The sequence below is a fragment of the Lissotriton vulgaris genome, chromosome 6 (genome assembly GCF_964263255.1).
Source record: "Lissotriton vulgaris chromosome 6, aLisVul1.2, whole genome shotgun sequence".
NCBI lineage: Eukaryota > Metazoa > Chordata > Amphibia > Caudata > Salamandridae > Lissotriton > Lissotriton vulgaris.
The window spans coordinates 431,067,091-431,083,750 of record NC_141694.1 but is presented as its reverse complement, the minus strand read 5'-3'; the positions used below and the strand labels follow the sequence as shown (position 1 = coordinate 431,083,750).

The window sequence follows — 16,660 nt, the reverse complement described above, 5'->3', positions numbered from 1 at the left end:
TATGTGAAAATAAAGAAAATGTGGCAGGGCAGGACTACCCTGACTCCCAAGCCATGGTCTTGGTGTCCCCTGAAAACCCCTCAATGGCATAAAAGCATTAAAAAAAATATCCATGATTGCCACGCAAGTTTGCGGCAAACATTTATTTTTTTAAAGGAAGCGCGGATTCCTGCGCTTGCTTTTAACAGTCCCGGGGGCGTATCAAAAATATAGGAGGGTGCAAACAGGTCCCCTCCGAGGGCTTATCAAAGTCTTCGGGACCGCCACCTCCCCGGGGCACTTTTCATCATTAAATCGCACAGGTCTACTGGACCCGCCTGCAGCCCTGGAGACCGCCACCTCCCTGAGGACCGCCACCTCACCAGGGGCTAATTTAAACAATATGGTGGGGCCTCGCAGACCCCCTGCCCTTGGTACCACCTTCTCCATGGGCCACTTTCTTCTATTAATTAAGGAGGGGGAGGTCCTATGACCTCCCCTGCTGCCCTGGGGAACACCACCTCCCCAGGGCAAATGATAGGGAAAATGGGAGGGGGCTGTGGGGTCTCCCCTACAGGAGCCCTAGATGGACCGCCACTGCTCCTGCCATGCCATAGCAAACAGTGTGCTCTGCTTTGGGCATGTGGAGCACAATTTGCTTTTTACACATAGGGAGCTGCATGACAGCACCTCCCTGGGAGTAAAAAGCAATGCCGGCTCCAGCAGGAGGCAGGAGCTGGCCAGGACCGCAGGGCCTTGAGGCTCCCCCATGGTCCCCAAAGAGGTGGCCATGCCCCAGGAGATGGTGTCCACAGGGCCAAAGTTGGCCTGGGGAGGGGGACCACGTAGGCCCCCCCTCCCCATAAACAAAAATATATATATTAAGGCCTGGCCACGAGGGATGGGTTCCCCTGTGCCGAAATCGGCCTGGGGAAGGGGGTTGTTTGGGTGAGTGACTAGGTTATGCAAATGCCTGTATCAGTCTGTCAGTTCGTGTCTGAGTGGCTGTATGGGTTGGCGAGTGGGTATGTGAGTGGCTGTATGTGTGATTGATTGTCTGAGTACCTGTATGAGTGTCTGTGTGGGTGGGTGAGGGTGTGTGTGACCGCCTGCATGGATGAGTGAGTGGGTGACTTAGTGGCTGTATGGGATCGTGAGTGTGTCTGTGAGGGGCTGCATAGATGACTGTGTATGGCTGCTGTGTCATTGAGTGAATGGTTGTGTTAGTGGAATGTGGTTGAGTAACTTCATATGCAAAAGGCAGTATAGGTGAGTGTTGGGAGTATGTGAGTGACTGTATGTGTGACTGAGTGATTGTGGGAGTGGATTATGGGTGAGTGTGTGCTTGTGTCAGTGACGGTATAAGTGAGTGAGTGTATCTGTATGATTAAGTGAGTGGGTGTGTGTAACTGTTTAGGTGCATACGTAGCTGTGTAATTAACTCTATGGGTGAGAGACAAGGTGTGTAAGTAGCTCTATGTGACTGAATGTGTGTGAGTGGCTGTGTGGATGTATGAGTGGATATATCAGTGGCTGAATTAGTGAGTGAGTTGGTGTATGTGTGGCTGTGTGGCTGTGTGGGTGACTTAGTGTGTGTAGTCCTATGAATCAGTGAGTAGGTGTGTAAGTACGGGTATGGGTGTGTCAATGGTTTTGATAATGCTATTGTTGAAGTTGAAGTGGGTGTATGAAAGTTTATTTTGGTATTTGAGTGAGAGCATTAGAGATTCTGTGAATGATGTCATTAGTGATGTCATTTGAGATACCATCAGTGATGTCATCAGTGATGTCACTGACCTTGTCTTGAGTGATGTGATATGTGAGCATAAGCAGTGCATTGAGGGGGCGCGAGTTACAGTTAGAAGAGCTAATTATAACTGCTGAATTTCTCTGGTTTTGTACGAGTGAAATGTCAGCCTAACTATAACGTCACTGTAACCTTTATTTTTTCAGTGAATATTTATATGCATATACACACCTACTTTTTTGTGCTGCTAATAACGTTGGTGCCATTTGATGAATCTCAAATCATGCAGTAGGTTTGACGAAATTAGGTTAAACAAATGTGTACATAATCATGCCACAGAGAATCCACAGATCCAACAGATATCAAGTTGAATTCTGATTGGCTGCCACCACATCAGTTAGGAAATAGTGGCAGACATGTTAAGACGCAGGTCACGAGTCCTAAGAAAAACGTGAAAAAAGACATAGGGTGCAGGGTAGGGATGCTATATCTCACTAGGACTGGTAGTGGGGTCCCGGTGGAACCCCTCCTGGGGCCAAAAATGTTTTTCTCTAAATGTTGCCGCAAATTCATGTGGGATCTACAAATGCACAGCTAAAATGAAATATATCTTCTTTTTTTTTTACACATTGGTGGTTGACATTGTGTAGTTATAGTTAGGTCAGACTTGCCATAGAAAGAACACATTTTGCATGAAAAAGAGGTGGAACCAAAAAAACACAGTTCCTCGTGTAATTTCCTTAGAGAAGTTTAGACAATGCCGCAGCCAAAACAACTCAATGAAATTATACCATATTTGTAGCAAAGGTAGATCTTAGCTCAGAAAGCGTGTTTTTTTAGATTTGGTGTAGATTTGTTCAGTAGTTTTTGAGAATTTTATGTTCACATTTGTAGTGACAGTTGGTCTTGAATTCAGAATATTAAGCTGTCCGAGTGGCCAAGGGGACTTTTTACTGCAAATGCTTTGATTGGCTTGCTGCAACATAAATAGAAATGTTGCTGCTGCCATTACACTACTATGGGCCTTGGTCACTTTGTCCTGAAAACAGTTTTAAGACATAAGAAGTCAGGTTCAGTATAACCTGCCTCCCCAGGCCCCCTGGGACCCAAAATTAAAAATAAATTGGGGCACAGGAAAAATGAATTACAAACAAAATATGGAGTGACTGTTTGCGGAGTAGCAACCTGCGGAAGGCTGGGCACAGGGTGTGGCAACAGGCCATGCACAGTGGTGGGATGGAAATCCATGGGAGTGGAAAGGTAGGATCAGGGCCTGGCCACCATGGGTAATTTGGTATGGTATTACTATCTTTCTTTATGTTAAAAACAAACCCTAGAAGTTCACCAAAAAAACAAAGGTCAAAGTAAAGTTATAGTTTGGTATGGTTATAATATCTTACTTTACATTAAAACAAAGTATTAAAAATTCACACAAAAGACAAGGGGTAAAGTTATGTTGATTAGCATCAGCTCACACTTAGGCCTGAACACCTATGGAGAATGGAAACATTCACCAGGGAAATAACTAACAATCTAGGAAGCTCTCTTGCTTAGCTAGTGCAAGCACCACTCAGGATGGTCCTAAGTACTGGCCAATCAGGAATTTGTTGAAATATTTAAAATGGTTTCCATTGGAAATGCCCTTTCTACCCATGAAAAAAAGCTCCCAGAGGGCAACCTCCCTAATCCCTCCCTGATAGTATTGGTCTTGCTCTCTGGGCTCACTCACACATGCCCTTCCATGATTGCATTTGTCCCCCACCATTATTGCAATCACCGCTGGAGCTCACCGGGGTAACAACACTTACAACAGAACTTTTACAACGCACTACCTTTACAACAAAAATTTTACACCGCAACATCCATTACAACGCATGCCATTACAACGCAACCATTACAACGCATGTCACTACAACGCATACCACTACAACGCATACCTTTACAATGCAGTCATTACAACGCATACCATTACAACGCATACCTACACTATCCAACACTAACCCTACTGTTGCACCCCCTGGAGTTAGAATAGTAATTTGTACCCCTACACTATCCAATACTTACCCTACTGTTGCACCCCCTGGAGTTAGAATAGTAATTTTAACCCCTACACTATCCAACACTTACCCTACTGTTGCACCCCCTGGAGTTAAAATAGTAATTTTTACCCCTACACTATCCAATACTTACCATATATGCAATGTAATGGTATGCGTAGTAATGGTATGCGTTGTAAATGTAGTATGCATTGTAGTGGAATGCGTTGTAAAGGTAGTTTAAAAGATTTCGTTGTAATGGCATGCATTGTAATGGAATGCGTTGTAATGGATGTTGCGGTGTAAAAAATGCGTTGTAAAGGTATGCGTTGTAAAAGTATGCGTTGTAACGACATACATCCGCTCACCGTGCAGGGGACCTGGCGCTGCTCTCCGAAACAGGTGTCCTGCATTCATTTTAGTGTGAAAAGAACAGGTTGGAAATAATGCGACCTCTAAAAACCATTGACTAGAAGCAACCATGCAATCCGCGTACATATACTGCTTGTGAGATACGGCAAACTATGAGTGTGCCACACCCGTTAATATTTTCTAAAAGTACCCAACGATAAGACAGGCCGAAATAGGTACATATTAGCAAGAACCTCTTTAAAATTATCGCAGTTTTAGCGGCAGAAAACTGCCGCTAAAAAGGCGATAATGGGCTTGCTAATATGTGTTATAGAATTCCAATAGAAGCCCAGGGTAGATGTCCTGCGCATCTAACCTGGGCTTCTATTGGAATTCTATTGTGCATATTAGCAAGCCCATTATCGCCGTGGCGATAATTTTAACGAGGTTCTTGCTAATATGCCCCCATGTTTTATTTATCATATATTTTCTTAAGAAATGTATCGTTTATGGCAGCACACCTGCTGTGGCGCTCAACTTTGTCTTTCTCTGACACTTGGTAGCGCTGACTAAAAATAAAACCTCCATTATAATTCCCTGTCAGCATGTTCTGCGTGTTTTTAAAACGTGTGTATTCCCTTCCAGGACTGGATCATTGCTCCCGAAGGGTACGCCGCGTTTTATTGTGACGGTGAATGTTCCTTTCCTCTCAATGCTCACATGAACGCTACAAACCATGCCATAGTGCAGACGCTGGTAAGTGGCCCTCCGCGTTCCTTTTTTATAATATTTTCCTTTCGGCTTGAAACAATAATCCTTGAAGCAAGTATTTTGTTGCTGTTGGATGGAGGTGATGTTATTGCTTTGAAATATGACAGCAGCTTGAGAAATCATTTTGTCAAGCACTGTGTTTAGCTGACTGTCGGAACTCATACGGTAGTTAACATTTGTCGAATGCACAATTTGACAAGTTTATGTTATGCTTCCTCGAGATTTAATTCCAGCTAGGCTCTGAGAAAAGAACGCCAACCCGGCTGTGGTTCCCCTGTCTGAGCGCCATGAGCTGATTGATTCTTCAGATGTGTGGAAGGCACGGTAGCCTGGGTGATGGGTCATTACTATATGCCTCTCAGGTGACCCTTTCCTTCCTCCTCTCCTTCCATGTGCATTTACTTCAGATGTTCTCCTACAGTTGGCACACGTAGAACCTAACATTGCTATTTGCAAGTCACAGAGCGATGGAGAATGATAATATGCAGGGTTTGGCTGTTTTAGTTTTGTAAGCATTTTTAATGTTAATTGTGGGACATAGCTACTTTGCAGAAAGAGAATGTGAGGTAAAATAGGAAAATGTAAAATAAAAGTAGGCAACAGAGGGGTGAAAAGTCATCTCTCAGAACATGGGTCTTCTTTCATCCACATGAGTTTGTCCCTGTGTAGCTATCTAGTGCTAGTGCTGCTCCTGTACTCATTGGTCACCATCTCCACCACCTAGCCACAGCTTTAGGGACATGGTAACTGAAGGCGCAGGGTGAGGGCGCAGGAGGCAGCCAGGGGGCCTCCTCTGTGACCACAGTCTGCTTTGCAATGCCAAAAGCATCCGCTTCGTCAATGGTAAGACACTTATCCCACACGCTCTGCTTTTGCTGATGCAGCAGCAGCATCAAGTGCTTCTTCGTTTTACATATTAACCTGCTGTTATTGAATTATGTTTATGATGATTGTAAGATTTGTATTTGAATGATTTCAGGTACCATCCAAGATGCTACTGTTATCTTAGTGGTTGAGAGTTTGTCTGCCCTTCTCTGTAGTTCATGTTTAACCACGTGTTTTTAAACAATTTGAAACGACTGGGTTACATCAAAATGAGCAGAAAGTAATAACAAAAACATTTCGTGCCCTTATCCATACTTTCTGTGAAACAAGGTCGTTTATAACTTAGCTTGGGTGGTGTCTAAAGAGTAAGCCTTAAGTTTCTGGAATGCGATGTGCACTCAAAGTTCAAAAGACCTTTATTCGAATTTCATAAAATTCACAAAAGTACCACATTAACACAATTCAATTACATAACAGATCAAAATTACAGAATTCATAATTATTAAAAAATCTAATACAACTCTCATAAGACTATTTTCAGGGGTTTTCCATCATTGCATGTGCACTCAAAGTTTTGGGGATAGGGGGTTCAAAGATGTGGTGGCCGCTCCTGAGTAGCACTGTTTCGGTGTTGTGGAAATGCTACATTTATAGGTTTTCATGACTTCCGCGGCCCCCAAAAGCACCATGAGAACATCTGTTAGATTTGAAGGTGTGCTGTCATGAATAGCTTTATGGACAAGGCAACAGGTTTTAAATTGAATTGTTGCTGTGATCTGAAGCTGGTGTAGGCCATGGACAATCAAGTCTTGAGAAAATTATTGAACGGATGTCTATTTGGACATGATAGAGGGACAGGAAGTGGTGGATCTTTCTTAGGACTGTGAAGGTAACACTTTGTGGTCTTCACCATTAAGTTAATATGGGGACAAAGAGTGAGAGCAGAATAAGAGTGACTCCTAAAGGATTTGTTGTTATTGCAGTGTGTGAAAAGACGTACCTATCTAGGGAATTCTGAAGTGAGGGTTTAAGATGTTTCTTAAGAGAGGTTAACAGGAAAAGGGATTCTATTTTTGGGGATTTAGTAGAAGAAAGTTCTCTTGCATTCAGGTTTGTAGCTTAGATAAGCACTTTTTTATTGGTGCAATGCAATGGTTCATGTAACCTTTGAACAAGACGCGAGCTAAGATCCATCCTTGTAGACACCCAAAACTACTTTGGGTATCGGAGGAGCTGTGGCCTCAAATCGTCAAATATCTATGTCATGAAGTATTGGAACCAGCTTAGACCCTAGTTTCAAAAGTACATGTGGTGTTCTAGTATCTGTTTCACTCTGCTGCGATCAGTTGTATCAACATCTACCTACCTATCCAAATATGCCATACATCATCCTGCTCGTTTACATTTGCCTCTTTTATGCTGAAATGGCTTGGAAACTGAATTGGTAGTTGGGCTGCAAGCCATCTTTGTGGATGACATTGTTTGGTTGGTTCCAAGCAATGTTTTTTTCAGTGTCTTTTTTATTAAGCTAATCAGGATGATGGCTGGTAGTTCAATGCTTATGTTTTGAATATAATGTATTGTATGCTTATATGCGGAGGGTGTAGGTACTTCTGTTTCATTCTTAAGACAAAAGGGATTGATGTAGTGGAATTGCAGGCACACAATTTCAGTCAGGGTATTAAAAGTGAGCCTGGTGGTTAAGTGGCAGCCAGAACAATTGATTAGAGGCTAGGCAGGAATATCCTTCCCTCCGTTCTTTCCTGGAAATTAGTGAGACTGCATGTAAATGTTGTTGGTTATCTATTGTAGTGTCCCATATGCTTTGACTTACCACATATTCATGGACGGGAGGCACTGCATACTATTCCTTCATATACACTGATGGATCTCATCAAAAAGCTTCTGCAAGGGAAAAAACATCATTGGCAAATACACAACATATGTAACCTACTAAATGTACAGACCACATGCAAGAGGGGCAGAGGCAATTGATCTAGGCTGTTTAATCATCAGATTTAAACTAGATAGCTGCTCCCATTTTCGTCTCGAGCTCTCTGTCTCCATTTTCATTACCTGCAGGATCCCTGCTCAGGTAAAGGTTATGTATCTTTTGTAGTTATTCACATTAATGCTTGTTCAGATTCTACAAGGCGAGTAATACTTGGAAATAAGGCATTTCTTCTCTAGACACATTGCTTTTTATCTACGCTAGTACTACTTCAATAAGTCCCTGTGATGACTATAGCATTTAAAAATCCTACGTGAAAGATTTCTACAGGAATTTATAATTTCGGGTGAAGAATTCAAGTATTCTTTGTAATTACTTTGTCGAACTGCTACAATTACTTCAATACAGCAGCTAAATATTTTCTTTTTAGCCTAGGTGATATGTTGTTCAAACGTGGACTCGTACATAATCGCTTACATTAACGTTTGCCTTTCCATTTTATTTAGTGCCTCACCTTTAATTCTGCATTCATTGGATCACGTAAATAGCTAATGGGGTTTCTACATTTCATCGAAGATATTCTGCTGCTTAGTATTTCTTAATAGTTTTAGCTTATGTATTTTTTATTTATAATTGTTAGACCGACGCATGGATACCTCAACTGTCAGGGTCCACTTCAACAGACCATTCACATTCCAATGCACCCACCCACATATTTCCCTTAGCATGATATGCAAGCTATTCCTGCAGCTAGAGAAAACTCAGAGGGGTTTTTACCTACATTTACCATAAGGTAATATCTGGCAGGGCAAAAGATGAACTCAGATTACAAGGAGGAATAAATCATGGCCTTTGTGGCAAACTTGGGAATTGAGTCTTAAAGGCTGTAGACTAAGGGAGTTCGTAAGTGATAACACCTAGCTTTGTTTAGCTTCTCTTTGTAGGGGCATATCCAGTCCATCATTGGCAGTAATAATACAAGACTGAACAATTCCTTAGGGTCTCTGTCTTCTACCATTTTGTGTATACGTTGGTTTTCTGGTGGTTGCTTCGGTTCGCATCCTGCCATTCCATTCCCTCGGCATCATTTATGAGACTCCTTGTGCCTCTGGAACGTCACTTTTTTTTTACGTTCCATGGCGCAGAAGCCTGGGTGATATTTATCAGGTAGCACTAAGCCACTCTTTTGGACTTAATGCTGCCTTGTACGTATCTGTCCCTTTAACGCAGTGTTCTCCGTAATAGGGGCGTGCAATGGGTGTTGCTAGTGGCGTTCCCAGCAACATCCATGGCCTTTTGACACTGCCCCAGATTTACGAGAAATTGTATGCCTCCCCTGGGGAGGGGGAAGCTAGGCACAACAAGGTATCTTATAGATACAGCACATTCCTGCCCTTTTCTTTTGCCGTAAGGGAAGCGTAGCAGGAAGGCCTGCTGTGCTGCCCTACGGCAAAACCTCATAAATGAGCCCCCCTGTTTTATTATTCTCCCTTCCCTCCCCATGGGCACCTCTTACAAGCATGCCCATTTCCTGCCTTCACTGGGCTTTGTTTTCTGACTCGCCGTCTCCTTCTCTGGAACGAAACATGGTTCTTGATCTTCCTTGGACTCATTATGAAGTTCGACTTCGATGAGGCAGTTGAATTAGACTATGAACTAATTACTGAGAAACATGTATTGAGATAAGGATAGGGCACTTTATACTCAATGTGTATCTTTTCTGAAGTGGTGCAGTCTGCATCGTTGATGAATTCAACTCTGAGACTTCTGGGTTCACGAGCCAGTGCTACCCTCTGCAACTGGCACAGTTTTTCTTTCCCTCTCATAACTCCTTCCCTTCTGCGGTGACACTGTATCTGACAGTGTCGACTCAAGGTTTAGGGCACTTTAGGGATCAGCTTGGGATTGATTGGCACTTCAGTGGATCCCTGACAGTTTGCAAGTCCCCAATTAGTTTGATTATGCACCCTGAGGCCAGTCCTTTGCAGGCTATGACTAATGCAATTGCTGAAATTCAGGGGGGACTAGAAACAGCATGATACTATTCTGTGCACCAGTTTTATAAAGTGAATGACTACCTGAACATCGGGATTCCCAGCACTGTCATGGTGGTAAGAGTGAATGACTTAAAATGGCTAAAAGAAAGATTAGGGAAAAAGATAGACCTTTAGGTTTTTTCTGAAACTCATAACATTTTCCTCCATTCTAAGGCTTGTAGGCAGAGTGTTCCAAACCTTGACCACGAGGTAGGTAAAAGAAAGACTTCCAATACTAGCTCTCTTGATTCTCAGGACAAGAAGCAGCTCTTTCATGATATGAAAGAGTTTTTTTTGGACAAAAATTGATTCAGCTTTAAAAAGAACCCGCAGTTCTTGTGAATGAAGGTGCTAGTGGGGATGGTATTGGTGTCTGCTGATGGACAAATCAGAATATAGTTCCTATGCACATACCCCAGTGTTAATATTACACGTCCCAAAATAATTTTTGGAGATCCAGGAAATGTTCTAGTTTTTTATAGCACAATGTAATCTACACTTTATGGCCGAGCCATATTGTTTTCCAGTCAACAGGACAAAAAAGTATTTTAAACTATCATATTGAAATACTAAATATTAAAGTTGGGCAACATTGCTGATTTGCTGCTCATTAGATGTTTGTTAATCAAACTAACAGGCTAAACCATTTGGACACCTTTTTTTCTTAATTCTTAGTTCTGAGCTTTCGTGGACTGATAAGGCAGATGATGCGGTCTTCTATCAGTGACTCTAAGAGGATCTTACAGATGCTTTATCACTGGGTATTAACAGGCCCGCAGCATGAACTGCTCTCATCGATTTTATAATGCAGATAGCTGCCCAAAAGAGAAGTCAATGCTCAGAACAAAGGGGATGGCGCAGACCTATAATAACTATGGGCTAATACCAGTCGGTAATGGCCTCAAATCGGTACATTTGCTGTTACCGACAAGGTATATAGCCCTTTGAGATGTAGGAGGCTGGATTTAAGGATTTGGTAATTTACTGATTCCTTAAATTAGGAAATCGGTAAAGTATCGATTCCTTAATTTATGGAATCGGTAAATTACCGAATCCTTAAATCATATGTAGGGAGCACTCAAGTGAGTGCTTTCTTGGTTTAAGGATTCGTTATTTACCACCAACTACAAGTTGGTGGTAAATATCGAATACCTTTTAAAAAGCAATTTTGTCCATTTTTAAAAGTGCCATGTGGCAGACATACTTGCCCTTAGGGCATGTATGTGCGCCACATGTGCACACATGCACCATTCAGGGGAGCAACAGGGTGTCAATGTGACACCCTGCCACCCTTGGATATGCTCCCCCTATTACTGATTCGGTATTTACTGAATCGGTAATAGTGAATGTCTTCCCATTCGTTCCTTTGGGCCTCCTGGCCCATAGGAATAAATGGGTAGGTGATTCCTTATTACCGAATCGGTATTACCGATTCGGTAATAAGGAATCTTACCGAATTGGTAAAATTTACCGAATTATTTCCTACATCACAATTACCGATTCTTAAATACCGAATTGGTAAAATTCGGTATTTAAGAATAGGTAATTTGTGATTACCTACATCTAGCCCTATGTTACTTGAGTCTTCCGCCACTTCTAAATAGGCCAAAAGAAATAATGCAGATTGTTGACTTTCTGACAGTGTGGAGAAACCCTTTGTATTTTCACCATAACTCCTAGATTGATAGCAGAAAGTCTATTAGTCTTCATTCAAATTATAGTAAAAGAACATTCTTTCTCATTCAGACATTCAGACTTTGTGTAGTTACGCTTCAGAACCATCTTGTCTAAAAATGAATATTACAGAACCCTAAAAAGAGTATCTTGATGTGGTCACTGACAACGGAGCTGACTAGTTACCATCACCCTGCTGTGGCCAGTCTCCTTGCGGTGCCAAGAGTGGGTTGCTTTGCTGTGACTGAGCAGTGTGCCCATGGTGCTGCTCTCTGCCATGATCAAGAAGTACCCCTACAATAGTCCTCATGCCTTGAAAAAGAAGTGCTCCCAAGGCTGTCTGTCATGCCACTGTGACCCACTCTCCCATTTCATGTGATCTGACCGACATGAAACATCACCACATGATCAAAAGGGGGTTAGAAGCCGAGAGGAATTTGCTCCGTTCTGTGTGGCGTCTCTGACTCTAAGTACCTGTGTTCATGTCTTTCCCCTCTGCTGACATTTCATACAGGGCTTATAACTCCTGCTATAGGCTCCTGCTAGCATTGCTTTGCCCACTAGTATGTATTTACTCTACCCCTCCCCTGTGAAGTCATGACTCTCTCGCCCCTTCCATTGCAGAATGCTGATTTTAGCCCCAAATACAATTTGTCCCATATGCCTTCCTTTAAACTGCTGTATTTTCAGATCGTGCTGCTGCATTTAACTACATATATAATATTTTTATAAATTTGCAAACTTGTTATACAATGCAACCCTGCTCTGTTTACTGGACCCTGCCTCGCCCCATACCAGCACAGGGGGAGTATGTAATACTTACCCACAAGGCAGCTTCCTTTCCTTTCCTATCTAGTCCTGCCAGATGCCCACCCCGCCCCCAGGGCATCTGTAACATTTTCCTCCTACCAATAATCCTTATAAAAAATTAAATACTGTGTGGAATTCCGCTTGGTAAAAACTAATCTTCACAGGTATGCCCCATTCTGCAGAAATTAACTTGTAATTGCATTTACTTGTGAAGTATTACGGCATTATATCAGTGTTTATGCACCATCACCTTCCTACTCGGACGGAAGGGAGTGCACTTCTATAGCCCATTCCCTAATTTGCATTTTTTTTATTATATACCACTGTCTGGTGCACACATGCCTTTCCTGTTTATATTCTGCAGTGTAAGGTGCTCTAGGCAGCCTACCAAGAAGCAACATCTTACATTATTTGACTATAATAGTTGTCAGGGTTTTAACTGGGATGAAAAAACTGGGGGGGTCTCTCAAAGGGGCGTGGTCAATGCAATTAGGGGGCGTGGCTTTAACACACTTACGCTAAAAATCTGTGTTTAGCATAGTGTGCCGCCCAATTTGTATTTTGTTGTTCCTGTCATTGCATCCAAATATGTGAGGCAACAAGTCACATTACACCTACAACAAGTAAGGACTATTGGCTTTGTAAATGGGTATTAGTTGCATAAGATAAATAAGCTGCAACTATGGCTGGTTACATATAACATTGAAAAAGCTTCCAATTGAAGCCCTGGTGACCCTACCGCAATGCTGCTGCTCTTGCGTTTCAGAAATAGAAGGGAAATCCAGAAAGAAAATGACTCTTTAAAGGATTTCCCTACCCCACAACGCTCACCTGGCATGACGTCATGCCGTAACTTCTTCACCAGTGAGAAGTGAGCAGTCTGGGCAACGCACATCGACGTTCCTGCTGTCTCGAAACGGGTCTCTATCAGGCTTTGTCCGCCCTGGCACTTTTTTCTGGACTGCAGTGACAGTTTGCTGTCACTGCAGTCCGGAAAAAAAATGGAGCGCCTGTGCCAGGGCTCAAAACAGAGCCCGATAGAGACCCGTTTCGAGGTCCCCTTAAAAAAACTGCCGGTGCTCAGACCCCTCGAGACCCAGCCCACTTAAAGCCCTGATAGTTGTCTGTATTATCACTAGGAGGTCAGGGTTTCTGCCATCCTTCTGGTGCTTGTACTCAGCTGAAATGGGATTAAAGTGCATAGATAGTATTGGTGGACAAATGAAAGCAAGGTGTTGCAGGGAGGTATCCTTTCAGATGGAGGCACATGGTTAGTGTGTTATCTTTAAAAAAAAAGTTTTTATAGACACGTTTTTATAGATTCTTTGGAGGATTTGGGGGGTCAGGTTTGGCTATCTTCTTTAGGTATGGGGGGCTGTGTCTAGTAGTGGTGGAACAAACTTATTATGGTTGCACTTTCAGAAATGTGGTCTGCGCAAATGCTCAGTAATTTTAATATTCATGTACATCTAAAAGTTACGGGTTCACATCGCCTCAAAATCAGTTCACCCTTTTATGCTTACAGGGGTCAGTACGTTGAGCCCCATTACAGCTACTAAGAGCAGATATTTAATATGCTGAAAAGTGCTCCAAAGTGTTGTTTTAAAAAAGGCACTAGAGTTACTGTTTTTATTCCTCTCATATCCCACTTCACCCACAACGTATTTGTAATTCAGTGCTAAATTTGTAAATAAAAAAAGTGCCAGGGTCCAAGGCATTGCTTACCAGGCCACTGCAGGGGACGCCTTTCCATTCCGTTGTGCCGTTGTGTGTTTGTGTGCCTGAATCTTGTCCATGTTTAGGCTGAGTCTCCAGAAACTGTACTGTAGGAAACTTTGAAGCTTCCTGAGCAGGTTGGGGATATCAAAGGGCCATAGCAATGTGGCAGTAATTATTTTATAACTCGCCAGAAATCAGACACCCTTTTGTTGGTAGCTTCCAAAATAGCTGGGTTTCGACAGATTGTTGCTATTTATGCCCTGCTGTAACAAGCATTTGCAATGCAACAGGTCTCGCTTTTAACGCGAGTTTGAGCATTTGGCATTGTAAATGCCAAGGCCTTTTATTTATGTTTTGGTTTTTGAAACATAAATAAAACGCTTTGTTATTTGCAATGCTAATAGCTCAAACTTGCGTAAAAACGAGACCTATTGCATTGCAAATGCCATAGGGATCGCATTTGCGAGAGAGTACATTATTGGCATTGTAAATGACAATGCCATTTATTTGTCTGTTTTCAAAACCAACATATAAATAAAAGGTTTGTCATTTACAATGCCAATAGCTCTAACGTTTGCAAATGCGAGACCTATTGCGTTATAAATGCTTGTTTAGTAATGCTTTTTATGTTTGTACTACTGTGCATATAAACCCGATGGGCGACAGGAAGCTTTCCAAAGTTATTAATTAACAATAGTTCCACAGGATACAACTTTAAAGGCGACATAAATATACATTTTAAAAATAAATGTAAGCCAGACAAAATTGCCTAAAAAATAGGCAAACACCAAAAAAGATGAACCTCAATTATAAATCACTTTGGATATAAAATATGGGCACAAATTTCAACTCAATAAAAAAGCATAACTATTAGCAAATACAACCGTTGAAAGATAGAATACACCTAGAAGCTATTTTAGAAGTGTGGTTTAACACCTTTCAAAAAGTGGCATGACGGGAAGCTGAGAAGGGGTACCTCTCTATCAACGGTACAGGAGCCTGGTTATTCGCTATATTACTCCAAGTAGAGATTCGGGAGCAATCATTCTCCTATAATGTGGCCAAGATGTGGAACTCACTCCCTTTTCACCTGAGATCCAACCCTAAGATGCCTTCTTTTCGCAAACAACTGAAAACTTTTTTGTTCAATAAATAGAATCTCTTTTCGTCCGGCCCACGGGCCTCCTCAGCTAGCACCTTTTTCTTTTAGCGCTTGGACGCCTCAGGGCAGCAATTCGCGCTTTACAAAACACATTTCCATTCCATTCCATTCCAAAAGGCCGATGCCATCCATGATAACAAATACATTACATTTATTTAGACTTTTAACACGTCTAAAAATACATTAAGCTTCATGAGAAAATATAAAACTATTCAGTCGGATGGCAAATAAGGGTATTGAGCATTTTTGTTTTGTTTTACAAAATGTACTGATTATAAAGGATGTATAAATCTGAGGTGATATTGCTCTTGAGGGACGGCATAGTTTAGACATCCATTTTCTCTATGGTGAATGTTTACTCGCTACTCATTTGGGATTTGTTGTCGTTTGTTTATAGAACCGTGAATTTTTTACACCAGTATTTACAAATCAAATATCCAAATTACTAACCTTGACACAGTGCCACAGTGAATAAACAGTCTTCTTTTCAAACAGATCCATTTATGTTGTTTACTTTTTTTATTTCACAGGTCCACCTCATGTTTCCTGACCACGTTCCGAAACCCTGTTGCGCACCAACAAAGTTAAACGCCATCTCAGTACTCTACTTTGATGACAGCTCCAATGTCATTTTAAAAAAATACAGAAATATGGTCGTGCGATCCTGTGGATGTCATTAAATCTGGCAAAAGAGAAACTGTAAAAAATTAAGGATTGTTTTACAGGCCTTTTTAGCAAAGAGACTTGCAGATACAGCGGCACCCTTGAACTGAATCCAGTGTACTTCTTGTGTACAGTATTATGTATATAGTAGGACTTGTTATTTATTTAAAAAGTATATAGCTGCTTCTGTTTGGACGAAAACGTTAACAGAATGTATTATACAAACCCACTCTTTCTTCTGCAAAACCTCAAAGGATTATTTGTTCCCGGTCAGGCAGAGACCCATTTCATTCGTTTTCAACACTTTGAACAAACATCTTTCTGTGATTATTTTTTCAAAAATTTGACAGAGAACTCTTGTTACTATTTTATATTGTTATGGGAAATTAAACACATTTGGTTACTTTGTGCCAATGAAAGCTAATATAGAATATTTATTTAGAGAATGGCACTAACAAACGAAGGTTGAAAATGCTTGAATAAACATCATTTTTGTTTTAGAAGTTCTGCTCCATTACACATAGTGAAAAGTTGAACTGTGTCAGAACGAATAAATGGCAGGTGAAACTGGGAGATTGGGCCTAATTGTTTCGACTATTTTCTTTTCAAAGAGCTGTACAACTGTATGAGTGTGTTATGTCCTAGTTTGTGTAAAATGTTGTAAAGTGAGCATAGCTTTGGTAATTCTCAGTCCTTCTTACAGCGGGACAAATGAACATGAACACGTTGTGTGATAATCTTCTAACCTAAAATAAAGCTAGTTCCTTTTCCTAGAAGAAGAATACAAAATGTTTTACCATTAAAATATGTTGTGGAAAATAGAAAACACTCGAACAAAGTACTTCAAAATGTTTTAACGCCTAAATACACTTTATATGGATACACAGACTTAGGTTTGAACAAAATCTGGTAAACTTGTTAAAGGTGATATAAGGA

At 41.4% G+C, this 16,660-nt stretch overlaps 1 protein-coding gene across 1 annotated transcript in view; it reads left to right on the top strand.

Moving 5' to 3' along the window:
* BMP5 (bone morphogenetic protein 5) overlaps positions 1–16,304 on the top strand; it is a 469,301-nt gene extending 452,997 nt beyond the window's left edge. Inside the window, exons 6-7 of the mRNA XM_086926447.1 lie at positions 4,759–4,869; positions 15,592–16,304. Of these exons, the coding sequence (XP_086782573.1) occupies positions 4,759–4,869; positions 15,592–15,741 (261 nt within the window). The 3' untranslated portion in view covers positions 15,742–16,304. The remainder of the gene's footprint in view (positions 1–4,758; positions 4,870–15,591) is intronic.
* The last annotated feature ends 356 nt before the right edge of the window (positions 16,305–16,660 follow it).